The sequence below is a fragment of the Giraffa tippelskirchi genome, chromosome 2, assembly GCF_054371585.1.
Source record: "Giraffa tippelskirchi isolate mGirTip1 chromosome 2, T2T-mGirTip1v1.2.pri, whole genome shotgun sequence".
In the NCBI taxonomy this organism is placed as follows: domain Eukaryota; kingdom Metazoa; phylum Chordata; class Mammalia; order Artiodactyla; family Giraffidae; genus Giraffa; species Giraffa tippelskirchi.
Window position 1 is genome coordinate 29,483,594 of NC_137276.1, and position 17,897 is coordinate 29,501,490.

Consider the following 17,897-nt stretch of genomic DNA (forward strand, 5'->3'; position numbering starts at 1 on the left):
CCTTTCAAACAAAATAGAGGGAAAGGGGTGGAAAGCCAGATATTAAGAAAGTGCACCATCAACTTATTAAGAAGACCTCAATGAATATAGACTTGATGTGAGATGCTCAGAATCAGAGAGAATCTTGCTTCTTGTCCAAGGTGAGGTTAACTTTACATTAGGAAGTAAGGGAGGTTGGTTCTGGTGAGTGTTTAGAAGCCCAGGCATTGACCGGGTAGCTCTCTCCCAGAAAATGAAGCTCTCTCAAACCATAAAAAGTCCTTCTCTTTTCCACTCAGATAAGGTGGTGGTGGTGGTTTAGTCGCTAAGTCATGTCCAACTCTTGCAACCCCATGGACTGTAGCCTGCCAGGCTCCTCTGTCCATGGGATTTTCCAGGCAAGAATACTGGAGCAGGTTGCCATTTCCTTCTCCAGTCTCAGATAAGGCAGTAAAAGCTAAAAACTCTTTTCCCCTAATGATCATGAAGCCCTGTCTATTCCAGGAATTTACAAGCTTTTCCTTGAATTTTTTTCCTGTCTTCCTGCTGCTGTTTCAGGAAGCTTTATTCCCCTGAGGGACCACGTTTTTGTTTCCATTGCAGATGAATGACCTGGGTGGCCCAGCCTGGCTTGCCAGGTACAGAACTGCTATCCAAAGAGTGTCTCCTGCTGCTCCCTTCCTCTGTTTCTATATTTTGGGCTCATGTGACCGTGAGACACACAGGAGATCTGATATTTCCCCAGACCCAAAGTGCTTGCTGGGTGTTCATGTTTTATCTAACGGCAGCAGACTCCGGGATTCCTGCTGCCAAGGCTGAGTTTAACCTAAAGTTACCCCTAGAAGGGCAGGAGGGCAGGGCAGGTTACTGGGGTATGAGTCAACCATTGTGGTTTCTACTTCTCTTTTACTCTTAAAGGTACAGGAACAGGACATAAACAGGGTGGTGAAGAGACTGAATCACAGCCAAAAAAGCTCAGACACAGGGCAATCAGATTCACTTTTATTATGAACAAACACAATCTCAGATCAGTACAACTAGCTTCAGAGTTGATATTAATAGAAATTATTCCAAAATTATTCTTAGGTCACAAATAACTACTATCCCACATAAAAAGGGAAAAATCCCACCCAATCAAGGAAAAGGTATCCTGTGTATGTTTCCATGGCAATGAGTCTATGCATTCTCAGATTTTGTCTGGCTAGTTATCCACCCCTTATCTAATGCATTTATCCAATCTTTCAGAGAGAACCATATAGATTCCTGATTGCATCCAGGACACGTGGTTCATGGTGGACACAGTTCACGGTGGATACTGCTACTATAAAAATACTCAGGTCTTAAGAGAACTCCAAGATGCTTTATAAAAAGCATTAGTCACGCCTCAAAACTGCCCTTTGAGGTAGGTCAGTATTACTATCCCATTTTAACAGAAGGAAAACTGAGGCACATTATAGTTAAATGACTTGCCCAGGGTCACACAGCAAGTCAGTGGCACAGTGGTAGGACAGGCCCTGGCCTTAACCACCCATATAACTTTGACATCAAGCTTTCTTGAACTTTTCATGATGACTCATTTGAGCTACACTTACAGAGAATACACTCAGGATACTAGCTAACCAGGAGGAAAAATTTCCATTTTAAATCCTACAACCATCTTTTAGTCTAAAAAAAAAATAATAATAATAATAATAAATCAAATACATTCAAAATTCCTTCCACCTTCCATCAAATGTGGGCAATTAAGAAAAACAGCCCTAAGCAAAGTTTCCAAAATGAAGCCCAGAAGGGAATCCCGCAAACAGCTATACTGATCATTCTCCAGCCTGGCCCCCTTTTATACCAGCCACTTCTGCAGGCTCTGGAGTGCAAAGGGATTCCACAGAGGGAGCAGGGAAGGAGCAGAGCAGGCTTAGAGGCAACATTGATTAGAAAAGATGTAAGGCATCCACATAAGTTGTCAGCATACCCACAAAGCAAGGACTGTTAGAAATTCAGATGCCATCAGATCTGAGTTTCTGCGTCATTAAAGTGTCATTCGAATTTAGCTTTAGAATCTTAGAAACAGTATTCCTTACTCAGTGGACAACCCCCACCTACACAAGTACAAGTACCCTGGGCCCAAGGACATCATCCAGCCTTGTGTAGGGTCATGGTATAGATTAGATCCATGGAACACAATTAGAATAGAAAGATAAGTTGTTTTTGATCATCAGTTGTAAAGCATGCATCTGATGACCTGTGGAATTAAAACTACCCCACAGGCATTTCCAAGGGGTAGGTGCTTCAGTCAAGAGGATCTAATCTACAGTGATCTTCCATTAGATTTTTTTTTTTTCCTACTGAGAGGAACAGCTCAAAAGACAAGGATGTCTTTAGTTTAGCCCAAGCCCTGTAGCCTCTATCTATCCAATTAATACAGGAAGAAATGTTCCGCTCCTTTCCATCCTTGGAGCTCAACAGTGACAGAGTATTTGGTATTGTATATTTTCAACCTTTAAATAGAATAAAGCCAGGCTTCTGCCTTGACAACTGAGGTTACAGGGACAGAGGGACCTAAGGTTCTTCCAACACTCCTCTATACTATTGTCTGCCCTAGACTGTGTTGTGGGGAATGCTGGTTAGTTTGCTGAACAGAGACACTGTTCAGCAAAGTTCATGGCATCTCACATCCTAAGCCTCAGGCAAAGTCTTGTGGTGCACCCTGGCTCCCTCCAGGGGCTGGGGCCACCTTCTGAGTGAGGCACTTGGGAACCTGCCTTTGCTTCTTGTGCTTCCCAGTGAAGGCTAGGCTCCCCCTGCTTCTGCAAGCATTGCACTGTCCGCTGAGAGCACTGACTCAGGCTAGGCAGCTTACCCAGTAAGCTGGGAGCATCCAGCATGCTCTCTGGTTCTGACCCAGACAAAGGAGACTAAAAACAAATCCCCTTTTGCTCCAGGCTGGCTCTGGTACAACATGAGCATTCGGCTTGGCCGTGCCTCATGAGTGCGGATGCCTGTGCAAAGGATGTTTCTAGCAGGGTTTGCTAGCCTTGTTTGGAGTCATCAGTGTGGTAGGGAGCACAAGGATATAGATGGAGACTCTAGGGGCCAAGTGAAAGTGGCAGCTTGCTCAACTTTGTAAAGAGAAGCAGTGGTTCAGTGACCCTGACCATTCTGTTGGTAAGAGAGGGAACGACTTGGACTATAGTAGCCATCACTGCCTCTGAATACATACAGAAGAGGCTTGCCTGTCCAGAGAAAGAAGGAAACATGGAGGAGATAGAACCAGCAGGAGAAAGTGGACAGAGAGGACAGAGTGGACAGAGCCAAGAATCGATAGGGTAGTTAAGAGATTCCTACCCCATCCCCCAGCCAGTCCTATACTTTCAGCTAGAAGTTAATAGAAGGAATGAGTGAAAGGGTTCAACACTGTGGGGAGAAGCCTTCTAATGCTTTCTCTGTCCAAGGAGAAAGTGGAATTAATGAAATGAACCCAACTAACTTGTTTGTATAACCAGCTTCCATATCAGGACACCCAACAACTTAGTCAGTAACCTTCTGAATCCCTCAGTAATGTGATCTCAGAGCCTTTCTTTTGTAACCTTATCTCTTAGGAACTGCCTACAGACCCTGCCGCTCAGCCTCTCCATCTCCTGTCCAGCAGCGAGAGGAAAGGAGACAACCTGGCTAATTCTTCCTCTTCTTCAAGCCTCCTTCTCTTTCGGAGGGAAATACTCTGAGAGAATTATTTTAATATTCCAACCCAAGTACCCAGGTATATATAGCTTTATGTCTGACCCAACTCCGCCTCCTAAAATTCTTTCTTTTTTGGGAGGCAGCTATGCTCACCATCATACCACCAACGCATCTCTTTTTTGGATGTCTCAAAATGCTGTAGCCACCTTCTTACTATGAGGGGAGCTGACCAATATCCCAAAGATGGCAGAGTAGAAAGATGAAAGAATTTTGACAACTTCCTGAGCTGCTGGAGTTAGCAATTCTGGACACAACCAACCTCAAGATTTCTTGTTATCTAGAATAAGAAATCTTCCTGTTATGAAAGAAAGAAAACAATTCATCTGCAGCAGAGACCACTTTTACCACAAACTAAATGCTTCTTCTTTATCCTCAGCCTAAAGTATATCAGGACATTGAGATTTGCTTTTGAGTTCTAGGACTGCCCTGCTCCACGGCCATTTCCCAGTCAGAGTCAGGAAAGAAAGGGAGCATGCTGGGTGATGGGCAGACAGGGGTGTCTGATCATAGCAGGAGCTTCCTGCCTTGTTTCCCACTTCAACTCATCCTGTTTATCAATCATACCACGCATGCTGACTCTCCCCCCTGACAATTTACCTGTTTCTGCAGTTTGGTGCCAAAATAAAGTTATTCTTCCATTTCATCTAGCAAAAGCCTGGGCTGAAGATCATCAGGGCCCTTCCCAGAAGATTCTGTCGTATCTCTAGCTCGAGCCATCCACCTTAAAGCTCAGACAGCTCAAGGAAAGGGTCAGCTGGGGCAAAGACCACTAGTTTTAGACTACAGAAAGGCTGTCTAGGCTTTGGAAGCTGGAAACCCACCAATGACTGACCAACTGCTTGCCTGGGGGGCAATGAGGGGAAAGAGAAAGGAAGGTGATAGGGACAAAACAAAGGGAAGGATAATGGGAACAGAAGAGAAAGAAGATAAGAGAAGAAATAAGAACATGAGCTTAGCATCACAAAGGCAGAGTTGTTGGCTTTCAATTTAAAAAGAAAATTTAAAAGAATACTGTACTGTAATGGGTTAACGTCATCTTTAGCATCCTGGTAGCATTATTCAGTAGTTAATAAACAGAACATTAAACCTCTGCCCAGCTGGCTTTTGGAAAAGAAACCCAAAGGACCACAAACTCAGCCACTCTTGTAGCTTTCCTCTCCAGTTCTTTTAATCCTGGCCAAGATGGCAGCCTTGGATACTTTCTTCCGGTCATAAGCCAGACCGATGGCAGCCATGCAATCAATGAAGAATGTGGTAAAGTTGATGTGCCAGCGGTACTCACTGGCAGAGTAGTCATAAGGAAAGGTGTGGTGGTAGTTGTGGAAGCCCTCACCTGGAACAAAAGCAGAGAAAAGTTATGCCGCTATACTGTGGATTGCTGGCTTCTTGATCTTGGCACTCTGGTTCCCTAGAAGAATGCCTCACACCTAGTAGAAACCTGTTGCTGTTGAATGAAGCTAGTCTTTTAAACTCTGAACCAAATAGATCTCCTCAGAGGCATCTTAAGAAATGACTGGGAAGAACCTGGTCACCATGGCTCTCTAAGAACCTTTGTGGGAGGAGGGCTGGCAGTCTCTCTGAGAAGAAAAGATGATTTGAGAGAAACTGCTATCAGTAGGAATGGGTTTTAGACTAGAAAACTCCAGAGCTCCACTACATATTGGTATAAGACCCTAAAGGCTCTGTGTATATGTGCATGTGTTAGAGTGGAGAGAGAGTCCAGAATGAAGAACTTTTACTGGGTTTCTTACAAAGGTGAGTAAAGGAGCACACTTTCCCCCACCGCATGGGCACTCTCTCCAAGGGTTGAAGGTACCAAGAGAACTGGGCGGCACAGTCAAAAGTCAGAAGAAAGGAGGCCTAGCCCAGGAGCCTAAGTTTCCTCAGCCTCTACTGGTTCAGAGTAGACTGTTTTGGCTCCTAATTCTTTGAGCTTTCACCCTGGGGGTGATGCTGATAAAACAGAAGCTCTCTGAGGGAATAAGAATCAAAAAGCTTAGGTATTCCTTCTAACCTCTAAAATTCTGAAACGAGCAGTTCCCTTTGCTGGACAGAGGAAAATCAAAGAAATTCTAGATTCAGAATAATTTCTGTAATGAGTCGAGCTGTGGAAACTCCATAGACAGAGTTCTCCAGTCCTAGGCAGGATCTTCTTTGTGAACCACATTCAATAACAATACCCTTATGAAGCTGGGGTAAAACTGGGTGAAGAATAGCTAATAAAAGAGTGTGCTGAGCCCTTTGAAGATGAAAGAGCCCCAGTACAGTAATAATGACATTAATAACCAACAAGGAAGGAAGTCCTGTGATGGGAATAACACCAACCAGGGCACCATCTCAAGATTTGTTCACAGTGTGGATCATCAGTTTATTCAATGTGAACTGAGTAGGAGGGTAGGATAACCCCAAGGCTAAAGGTACTGATGGAAGATCGCTAATTTCCATAAATGACTGCAACTAGGCTCTGTCTAAGCACTAGCTAGGCCCACACTTATCAGATTTAAAACAATCAGACACACACACAGTGCCAAGAGGGGAAAGAAAGAGGAGGAAGGTTAGTGGGCAAAAGAAGGATGAGACTCTGTAACTGGAACAGCAAGATACAGCCAAGAGAGGCTCAAGTTGGGAGGTTAGCTCTGGCAGAGAGAAGATGAGCATGTGACTGGGGGTGGGGAGGTAATTCAAGAAGAACAAGATTAGAATGGCAGGGAAGCAGGGGAAACAGGCAACCAGAGAACAAAGAGTGATGTGATAAGTGGGGAGCAACAGGGATGAACGAGCGAATGATAAGTGAGATACTGACAGCCACTCTGAATAGGCTTGGGGAAGCTCACAACAGATCTGTTTGCAGCACAGGACTGATCTCATTCCAGAAACCTTCCATGACATTCACTGGTTTTCTATGAAAATAGCCTATAATGTGATTGATTTCAAACATGGTTCAGAGTAAGAACATGTAAACAGTACATGGTGTCTGGAAGGAGGGGAAGATGTATGAAAATTTAAAAGGAATGAAAAAATGTCTTTAGTACAGAGAGAAATAAAAAAGAAAAAGATACTCAGGGTTGAGAATATAAAGGAAGGTTTTAAAGAGAACCAAGTGATGGCTAGGCCATGGCACATGTACATGTGTAGAGCAGGGAGGTTACCTATCTATGCTGGATGACCAGAAGCCCTGATCACTGGAAGAGGCCGTGGGGTGTGCCTAAGGAAACCTAATTCCAGGCCTTAGTCAAGGTCTATATTTAGCTGAAAAGAGTGACAGACCAAAAAAAAGAAAAAGAAAATGGAGACAGATGGCAGAACCCTGTTGTCTGGCTATTAGAACAGGAATGGTAGAAATAAATTCCTGAATAGTCAGCATTAGGTTAGTGAGTAATTGCTTTACTGGGAGTTTCCTAAGTCACACTGTGGGGAGGGAGTGTTCCCAGCATAGCAGAGAAACAGAAGAGAGAAAAATAAAGGATAAGAGAAGAGAGTGGTAGGTGGTGATAAAGGGCCACCAACAGTTGCTTTGATGTCCTTCATACTGGCATCACCAGGCAGTAAGGCATGTAATACACTTCAAATATTGCCCTTCGGAATACAGGAAGGTGATAAAAGAGAAGCTTATTGAGTTAAACGACAAGTATTTGTTTTGTATATCACGTTTAAATATAAAACACTAGGCTTTCTGGCCACCCAGATGACCTTACTCTTCTATTTATGCATTCCCTGCCCCAAGCAAGACTATCACCCAGATCAGAGATAACTGGGAAGAGGACAGCCCAAAGGGGCTCATCATACATAGCATTTGTGGATTGTTCTTAAACCTGGAATTAAAGGCATTGTTATTTTTCACCCTTTTCTCTTTACACAGGACTTGTTGCTTAACTTTCAAGGGTTTTCTAATACTGTCCCTTAGTTTTATAGTGGAATGACATATGGAGAGGGGTCATAAAACAGGTAAATCTAGTTTTTCTGGCTCGTAACCTAATACCCTAAGCAGCAGACCACTAGATATGGTCTTGCTGTGGACTGCTGACTTACCCACAGCTCCCAGTGAAACCAGGATATTCTCTCGGGGGTTGATGGTCTTGTCGTAAGGGCGATATCCATACATGTGGGCAGCACTGTTCACCAGCCAGGTGACGTTGAGCCCAAGGGCGTAACGGAAAAAGGTGGCAAAAAACAGGCTGTTTTCAAACGTTTCATCCCATAGATACCAGGGTATGAGTGTGGGCAGGATGAAGCACAACAGCAGGACACCAGGTTTGTAGTACCTGCATTGAGAGATTATACGCTCTGTGAGTGGAGAGAGGACGCTGAGACCTACCTGATTTTCCACTCTCACAGGGCTGGGCTGTCTCTTTCTACACTGAGAGCACAATGTGGCAGGCAACAGAGCAACAGGGAATGGGCAAGGAAATTTTCTGAGAATATAGTGTTATTATCATACTTCTGAGATGAGGTAATGAGGGGTTAAATGACTTTTCTAGGGTCACACTACCAGGAAGTGGTGGAGCAAGGATTGGAACGCTTCATCTCCTGACTCTAAATCCATTGCTCTCTTTCACCACTTCAGGAAAACAGACAGGGTCCAAATTACAGACTGAGTTCTCCTTCCCAGGTTTTTCCGTTCTGCCTTTGGGCTTCCTTTCCCTTTCAGCAGTGCTCTTTGCAGAATCTATGTTTAAGTCAATCTTTGTTTATTTATTTTTTTGGCCACACCAGGTGGCACGAGGGGATCTTAGTTCCCAGACCAGAGATCGAACCCGTGCCCGATGCACATGTGGAGTCTTAACCACTGGACCACCAGGGAAATCCCCAGAATTTTTGTTTAGTATGTTGCCTTCATCTCCTGCTAGCCAGGAATCTTTCTCATCCTTCCTCTTCTTCTCCCTCAGAGAGGCACCCCAAATGTCCTAGATGCCAGCAGATCTGTCCCTCTGGAGGCCCTGTTCCATTCTTCCTCCTCCCAAAGGTACAGCAGGCATCGACATTACCAGGGAACTGATTTCCTAGACACCTTCAGCAGTTAAGTCTGCTACTCTTGTATCATTAGTAACCCCTGCTGCCTTCAATTCCTCTCCATTCCTACCACCACTTGTCCGCACGGAAACCCAAGACTTCCCCACCTCTTTAGTTCAATGCCATCTCTCATCCACCCCAGAGCTATCTTTCTAAAGCATACCTCCAACCATGCCACCTTCTGGCTCAAAAACCTTTCTATGGTTTCCTATTGCCTAGGTTGAACTAAACCTTGTCTGCTTGTAAGAGTCCGTAAGAATGGCATCAGTCTCTGTTGCTAGTCTTTTTTCCTACCACACCCTGTATTTCAAGCAAAAGGACTCTGCTGCAGGAACACGCTTCAGCTCTTTCTTTCTGTTTGCACTGTTCCCCCACCCACCTGCCCTGTGCCATCCATCAGTGGATTCCAAAGCTACTTTCTTCATAAGCCCTTCCCTGATGGTCCCCACTCTACAGTCTCCCTCCCCTTTGTGCCTCTCCTCGCTATGGAAAATATTTTGTCATGTATCATAGGTATTTGGTACTTGGCTTATTCTTCCACTCCCCAATAAGCTATGAACTCCTTGAAGGTAAGGACTATGACACATTTGGCTTTGTATCCATGACCATCCTAGGTCAACAAATATTTGTTGAATTTAATTGGCTTAGGTAGCTCAGAGAAAAAGAAACAACAGTCTATGGCTCTGGGCCCATGGGCTATTAAAAATTAGGGTTTTAAATTATAATCTGAGATATGGAAACCAAGTAAATTTCTCAGCTCATGTTGACAAGTCCTAGGAGAAAGAAGGGTGTCCCCAAATGCCAGGTCCCCCAGCTCCATCATCATGTCACTCACCTCCTCTGGAACATCACCAGCTTCTCAGCTCTTAGGTCGGATAAATTTAACGTAGCACCCTTTTCTTTTACAGCTGGGTGTTTGCGCACAAGCAGCCAGCCCACGTGAGAAAAGAAAAAGCCACGTCGGGAATTGTGGGGATCAGCATCCGTTTCTGAAAACTTGTGGTGCGCACGGTGATCTCGGGACCATTCAAAAACATCATTCTAGAAGAACAGAGGAGAGGAATGAAGGCCTGCGGAGAGACACCCTCTCAGAGGAATTCCAATTGCCGGGCGTCTTCCAGAGCCCACAGCTCTCAGCCCAACCTCACAAAATACCTAGGAGTTGGTGCTCCAAAGGAGAAGTCACGGAGTTGCCTCCTCTCCTCCCTAAACTTGCTGCTGAAGCATAAGTGGAAAAGCAACGTCAGGTCTCAGGATCACATGAACAGGGCTGGCTGCTTCTCGAGGGTTATGTGGTGGGCGGAATGCAGGAAGATTGTACGGGCTCAGAGTTTCATTAGAAGGGAACACTGCAATTCTTCAAGCAAGAAATGGGGTGTGGGGTGCCTAATCCCTGAGTGTGGATAACAGGAGGCAGGCAGCCTTGTGTCTTAGCGCCCTGGTCAGTGGATGAAGCTGTGGGCAGCTCCATTCTGATGCCTTGGCAAGAGATACCTCATACAACTCAAAAAGGCCAGACAGATAAATCACGATATGACCACATTCCCAAATGGCCTCTGGGACTCTTTCTACTCCATAGAGTATGCCAATCTCTCTTCCTTTTTTTGCCCTGTGGGGACAATATCAGGAGCCTTTGAGGCATTAAGGCATATAGCAGAGATGATTATGCAACCGTGGGGTATTGTCATGGAGAAGGGGACTAATTGGGCTTCTTTGTGTTTTCCTCTTGTTCCAAGCTAGGCCCCTCACTACATGCTATCTTTTGCCCTTTGCTACTGCCTAATAAACTATGAGTTCTCTTTCTCCAGTCCCCTTCATTCTATCTCTGCTAAAAACTTTCTGTTTCAGCAAACTTCAACAGTTGACTTAGGCAGCCTGGTAACCCATTAAAAGGACCATAATGTTGGTCTACCTAAACCCTCAGTGACACAATTTCCCCATCTGTGAAATGGGGATAACAATAGTACCTACCTCCTAAGATTGTTGTGAAGGTTTAATGAGGCAGTCTATGTCAAGTGCTTAGAATAGTGCCAGACATATAGTTAGCACTATAAAAGTGTTTGATTGTCTTACCTGAAAACAACAGAAGAATCTGTGAAACATTAACTTCAACCTCATTGTGATAGTCCTAAGACATCCACCCAGAGTTGTGAATGTTTTGTCCAATGTCTACCCGTGAAACCAGGCTCAGCTCTTGCCTTATGCACTTAATGAAAGACCACAACAGCCAGACTGGGTGATAACAGAGGTTCAAAAATGACCCTACACACTGACAGGATTTCCTCTTTATCTCCTACTTGCCTCTGCCAGTCACTCAGAAGTATCCTTATGTTTTATGGACTTCGGGACTGAACCTGAACTTAACCACAAGGAGAGAGGAAAGTGAAATGGCTGTCCAGGTGCTGTCCCTCTCCAGGCACTGATCGCCTCCATTCCGCCACCGGCTCATCAATAAAGAGTGAGGAGAAAGAGAGCCGAGCACAACTGGCTTCTCACCTGGAACGCCATGGTGTTGGTGATGATCAGGAAGACCCGCAGGGGCAGCCGAGCTTTGTAGGTTCGGTGACTCCACAGGCGATGGGCCCCTGCTGTGATGCCCAGGGCAGCCGTCATATAGTAGAATAACACTGCCAGGATAAGACAGGGCAGGCAGTCACTAACCTGGGAAAGTGTTTGCATGATGTTTTCCTCAGGTCAGAGTCTGTGTGTTCTTTAGGCTCTTGGTGAGGATCTGCTTTTCCCTGAACTCCAGGGATACCTTGATCTCTTAGGCTCCTTTGATTTTAATCACTTGAAAAATACCATTCCCTCTCATCATCTAACCTAGGAGCTGGAATAAGCTTAGGAGTCCCAGGGAACTTCAGAAAGGCAGGAGAGAGAAGAGGGCTCTTACCTCCTGGCCACTTGGCTTTCTTAGTCATGAGGGATATTCTCCCAGGTCCCGTCCCCTCTGACCTTCTGCTAACCTTCTTCAACGTTTTAAGACTACAGATCACTACGGTAGTGCTTAAGACCCATAGGCAAGGGTGGTATTAAAATATTTAACAGACAGTATAATCTGGGCACTGACCCATTTGAGGGTTCTTGGGTTCTAGGGGACATTAAGGGGGCTCAGAACTAGGACTATTTACCAAGTGGTTCAAAAACCTTTTAGCAGGCAATGTGGCCACAGGAGGGGAAAATTCACCCTGCACATCAGTCATAGTTGCAGTGTCTTAAGCTTCGCCAAGGATTTTATGTTTTCCGATTCACTAGATACCTTGAAAGGGGTTTAATATCCCTTGCTTTGTGGCTGAAAAAACAGATGCTCAGTGAAGTTAAGCGTTTATCTGTGGTCACATGGCTAGGAAATAGAGCCATGGTTTGAAACTAGATTTTTGTCTCAAAAAAGTGGTTCGTATTCCAGAAGTCTGGCACGAGGATGTATACCATCCACCTCCCCAAAATATGCCCACGGTTCCGTGGCATATGTCTCGCCAGATATGTCTCGCCTTTGCCACATCCCTCTGCCAGCCCATACTTCAGCTGGCAAAGCTAATTCTAGATAACGGCAGGACGGGCTCAAAGTTGCCCAACACTGTCATACTTCACCTTCCTGGAGGCCTGCAGGCTCCAGGCGCCAGATAGAGTCTCTAAATGGGAGGTGGGTTGCTGCGCAACCCAAGAGCCACCCACCTTCCTCTGCTCAGTAGCTCTAGGGAGGCAGGGGCTGAGGCCTTGGTAGAGCAGTGACTATTGACAATGTTTCATTCCTAAGGAAGCAGCCGGAAACAATAGATTCTCAGTGGCCACTGAACTTAGTTGCAGTTGGAGACACTGCACATTGTAACAAATCCTTCTGTGTTCTTCTGCCACAGATACCAGTTTCCTAAACAAGCCCCCACCCCACCCATCTTCCTCTACCCTATCCAATTTCTCCTACAGGATGGGGAGGAGAGCCGTGGAGCCAGAGTCCATCCCGGTAAGAGTTCCTCTACTCATAGCCCTCTGGACTGAGTTGGGGCCCTAGGTGATTTGCTGGTCCCCAAGCATGTGGTAATAGCCTTTCAGATGCCGTTATCTGTCTGCGTCTACACCTGGATAGATGACAGTTGAGCCACAGCCCACCAATCACCACGGGTAAAGGAAAAGGTCTTCGGGCACAAAAGAAGCACTCAGCTCAGAAGCAAAGAAGCTCCTAGGGTTGTTTCATGTCACAGAAGACCCTGGCAAGGTGACATGGAAAAGTACCTAAGATCCCTGCATTAACAGAGGAATTGGAAAAAGCACTCAAACCCTCCGGTGCCTTTTTCTATCAGCACCTCTAAGCCTATCTACTAGAAGGCTTTGGGTCAGTTGGAAATTCATTCTCTATTAAAGTCCAAATTGGTGGTTAAGCAAAACCTCAGTTTTAGTCCTAAGAAAGAGACTGGAGAAGTTTTGCCCCATGGTCCCTCAGTGTAGCCAGAGATATCTCTTCAGCCCTTCCCTCAAGGCGGTTCTGAGACACCAAAACTGCTCAGTCATGAGAAATGCTGGAATCACAATCATTTGCTAATTTAACACCATCCTTAGGGATAAAACAAGAAAAGGTAAAGCCAAGCTCCTGAACTCTGAGGACCCTCTGACCTTCCCCCCACCCCCCTTTTGTTCCTTAAGACAAGAGTTCTGATATCCCCACACCAAACCAGTCATCCCATCAGCTAAGCCATCCACCAGAGGGCCCAGGGACAGGAGTAAAAAAGTCACCATCCAGTCTTCATGTGACACATTTCTCTGTCCAAAGGCACAGCACACACCCATGGGCAGGGCACCAAAAAGGTAGCGGGCACAGCCCTGGTTTGGGGATAGCATTCTGCCTCCTGCACCAGCATCCGAGGGAAAGGAGTAAGCAGCAGCATCTGGTCAAGCTCAGGACTTTACGAGGCTTTCAGGGACTCTTGGGGCTGGAAGGGGCTTGCAGGTGACCAAACACCTTCTCCAAACACCTGGTGAAGACTTCTCTACTGGGGAGAAGGGGTGGAGAGAGGAGTCCGAAGCCTCCCTGAGGAATCCCTGTCCTGCTCCTGATTCCTCAAGTTGAACTGAAATTCCGGAACTCAAGTTCTGCTGGGTTCTCAGGACTAGAGAACAGATGTCCCCCTTCCCTCAAAAATAAGAGCCCTTCTTGGTCTGCAGATGAAACGATTTCATCGGTGCCTGGCTGGCCCCAGCAATTAAGCACATGTAAAAAAGCACTATCTTTCTAATCTTAAAAAAAAGTACTATTGTCCCCAGTGTGTTCCTTGAAAAACTGAGAGAGGGGATCTACCCAGCTGCATTTCTGTTCATGGATTACCAACAGGATGCCTCCCAAAAGCTCCACAGACCAGATCCACCACCTTTAGATCAAAGAGGTTCTGGAGGACTTGGCTGAAACTTGGCTCGCCAGCCCTTCTATGTAACTCCCCTCCAAGAGTGCAGCTGTCTGCAAGCACCCCACACCCAAGACTGCTCTGGAAGACCTACAGTTTCTGGAGGGGGAGTTCTGGCCTGCCCCTCTCAGAGAGTGCTGATGTGCCCCACCCTCCCATCCCTGGTCTTTAGGGTTCTCTGTTTTCCCCTTCCCAAGCCAGACTCATAGTGGCAGAGGTGGGAATGGCCGCAGAGCACATATATGTGTGCAGGCAGCAGGGCCCTGCTATCAGCCCAAGCCCATGGATTCCCGAAAGAGCTGAGCTAAGGGCAGGCAGGTCAGGGATACATTGGGGACTGTCCCCCTCACTGCAGCAACCTGAAGGCCAGGGCTGCCCGGTCCTGGGAGAGAGGGGCTGGAGCAGGATGGGTGTGGAATGGGACATGGAACACTTCTTGAGCCTTATTTGATTCTAAGAACATTTTGTCGAGTGGCATGTACAGTTGAGACTTACATGGAGTCACAGATCAATCATCTGTGTAAACTAGGCTACACAGGAGCCTTCTTCATCTGTTTATGAAACCAAGGAGCCTGAAAGGGCCAAGGGTCAGGGCAAAAGAAGTTTGTGATGACCACCACTCTGTTCCTCTACTACTAACTCTCTTCCTGAGCAGTTGTTCTTGTTACTCCATGACTAGACTCAGCTTAAGCCCTCTAAAGTCACTCATCTAGTCCCATGTCCTCATGCCTCCCCGGTAGGGACCTTGATTCTTTCCTGGCTGGCAGGGCTGGGACAAGCAATCAAGCCAAAGACTTAAAACAGAAAACCTCTTTCAGAGAAAGCTGACTCTCTGGCATAGTTCTGCTCATTTCAAAACCTGAGGCCCATGGTCTCAGGGCTCCAGCCCCAACACCGAAATTGAAAGATCCCCCAGAGTGGACGCTCCTGTATCCCAAACCCCCTAGGCTCTGTTCCCAGGCCACCCAGCTTCTCAGGACACCAAAGGGAAATGGCTGGGAAAACCTTAGCCTGGAGGGGCTGGTGTTTCTACTCTATGTAAGATCCTACTTAACTAAAAGAGTGGAGAGAACCTAGGGTACTGGGTAGGGAGGACGTGGGAACTTCTTACCCCAGAGAAAGGTGTATATCTTGCAGGTGGGGATCAATATGATCCCATAGAGGGCTCCCAAGTGTAACAGACCCATGAGGATGATGTTTCTCCAAACATACTCAAGCTTGGGCTTTGGGCCCTCCTTATCCTGGTAAGTTGGGTCATAGATGTCATCTCTCATCTCAGGGCGGATGTCTTCTTCCAAGTATAGGGGAGTCTTCTCCAATTTGCCCTCTCCATTCTGCAGGACCCTGGAAGGAGGTGCTGTGATGGTGGCGGTGGTTGTGTAGGAGCTAGAGATCTGGAAGGGAGAGGAAGTGGAGGGTCAAGAGAGAGGAGAGGACACGTGGAGGTAGTAGGGACCACTTCACTCCCTAGTCAAGCTGGGGGAAGGGCGGGGGATAGGCATAGACCTGGTCCCAATACCCAGGTTACCTGAGGGCAAGGTCTATGGCAGAGGGAAGACAGGGAAGTCCCCAGGAACTGTGCAGCGATTGGGGAGAGGAGGTGAAACCTCAAGGTGAAGGGGAAATAAGAGGAGTGAAACATTCGCACCCCAACGAGCACACAAAGGAAAGCCCGCATACCTACATACATAAGGCTACCGGCAGGACCAGGTTTCTCTTTAAAGCTTAAGAAACGAAAGTTGGAGACCTAAGTTCGCAAATTACAATCCCCATTCCCAACAAACTGAAGGCAGTACAATTCGCAAAAGATGGCTATGTTCTCCTGCGGTGATCTCAACTCTTCTCCAGTGAGTCACCTAGAAGCCCCACCAGCACCGGCGAACCTGGGGTCTAGGGGCCATTACTCGGAAGCTCTCACCTCCTCTTGCAGCAAGTGCGCCGGCATCTGGGCTCTCGGACACTGGGATCACTTTCCCAGGGCTGAGACTGCGGAGCGGAGTTCGGGGCAGTCCTAACTGAGTGTAGACTAGTTCCTGAGCCTGCTTTTGCGTGGCGATCCGCGGCGCTGCTCTCGGGACCCTCCGCTGCACGGTGCGCGCTGGATCGGTGTCCGGACCCAACCTGCTGTGCTGGAGATTTAAAGGCTAGCGCTGGCAGCGGGTGACTGTGTCCCGTATTTCCTCAGACCCCTTTTATTCGCTGCCAACAAGGGGCAAAGTGCGCAGAGTTGGCTCACTGTGAGAGATCCGCATGGGCGGGAGGGGGAGGAGACAGAGAGCCGAGGCGTGCTGGGGGCCGGAGAAGCTGCAGACACACCGCGGCTTGGCCGCCGCAGCCCCTGCCTCTGCCCCTGCCCCTGGGGAAATGCTAATAGGCTTCTGTACGCTCTAGCGCGTCATTGGCCGAAGGGAATTTGGTGCCACCTCGTCCTGCCGTTGCCATTGGCTCGGCGCAATCTGCTGTTCCCTCTGCCGCGAGCTCCTCACTCCCCCTCCCCTCCCTTTCTCTTCGGCTTCTCTTCCACCGGCCGCTGGGCCTCTACCGGGCACCCTGCCGCCTCGGAGGCGCTTGAGAAGAGGGAGAGGACGCGGTCGGGGAACGGCGCGGGGATGCGTGCCAGCCCAGGACTGGCCCCGGGCAATTCGCAAATGGATAGGCACTGGTGAAGTTTCCCAGGAAAGAGTGGGGAAACCACGCGGGCGACCACTCCACACAACTCCACCCCTGCCTTCCCGCTCGCCTAGACGCGTGGGAGGGGAGACGTGCCCTCAAACCCCCGGTCCCTGGCCGCGCGCCTGGCGAAGCCCCGCCTCCCTCTGTGGCTAGCGCCCCGGGGATGCGGGGTAGGAGGCGGGGGACGGTTTGGTCCGCCGCGGAACAATGGCCCAGCACCGCCCACCAGCGGCGCCGCGCTAAACCCGGACTGCTGAACGTGCATGCGGGTCTCCCCGCCGGTAGGCGGGCGGGAGGCCGCGCACACACACGTAGATGCACTGATGTGTAGATCTGCACGCGCGCAAGAGGTTCAGCCACTGAGCACGCCGAAAGGGAATTTTCACTGCCAGGCACCAGTGAGCTATGCTATCCCTGTGCCCACGCCAACAGAACGTGTGCGGGATGTTTTGGAGATTCTTTAGATTGTCGGGTTGTTGTTTTGGAATTGCCTTCGTTGGGAAAGGCCATTTCGTGGGGAAAGTGCAGACGTGCTTTCACTCAGAATCAGGAGAAAGTACTTGTAAGTGCAGCAAGAATAGCCAAAAGATATTGCAAGTCAATCCACAAGAATCATTTTATTTGATACTTACTTGGGCCCTGTGAGGTGGGTAGTCATTTATTATTCCCTTTTAAAAGATGAGAGAAGTGAGCTATGGAGAAATTAAATAACTTGCTTATGGTCACAGCAGCCAGTCAATGATAGAGCTAGTAGCTGAGCCCAGAAATGTAATGATGGAGCCCAGGTCTTAATCCCTGCTCAGAATCCCTGGTCCCTGAGAAGTTCTGACTTCACTGTTGTGGCTCACAGTCTTGCCTTTTCTGGGGGCTGTGGGAGCCTTACCATGGGGGTAAGCTGGGAACCAGGTAGGCTGTGCAGTCTCTGGGTCTCCAATCACACCCCTGTCTCCCCAAATACCATCCCTTTGGGAAGAGAAGAAAGTGAGGAGTTTTGTGCCAGCAACTAGCTTCTGGAAGAGAGGCACCTGGGATTGCCTGGGAGGATGATTAAGGAGCTCCCTAGTAGGCCACAGGTCTTGGGTCCTGGTCAGCCTCCTGGCCGGT

The 17,897-nt window shown here is 47.7% G+C and overlaps 1 protein-coding gene across 1 annotated transcript; it reads right to left on the reverse strand.

Moving 5' to 3' along the window:
• Positions 1-959: 959 nt before the first annotated feature.
• SCD (stearoyl-CoA desaturase) lies at positions 960-16,470 on the reverse strand. Its single transcript, XM_081548483.1, has 6 exons — positions 16,039-16,470; positions 15,232-15,514; positions 11,224-11,354; positions 9,563-9,768; positions 7,747-7,979; positions 960-5,050 (listed from the first exon to the last, which is right to left on the reverse strand). The coding sequence occupies exons 1-6, from the start codon at positions 16,063-16,065 to the stop codon at positions 4,851-4,853; spliced, it is 1,080 nt and encodes a 359-aa protein (XP_081404609.1). The 5' UTR covers positions 16,066-16,470; the 3' UTR covers positions 960-4,850.
• Positions 16,471-17,897: the final 1,427 nt, after the last annotated feature.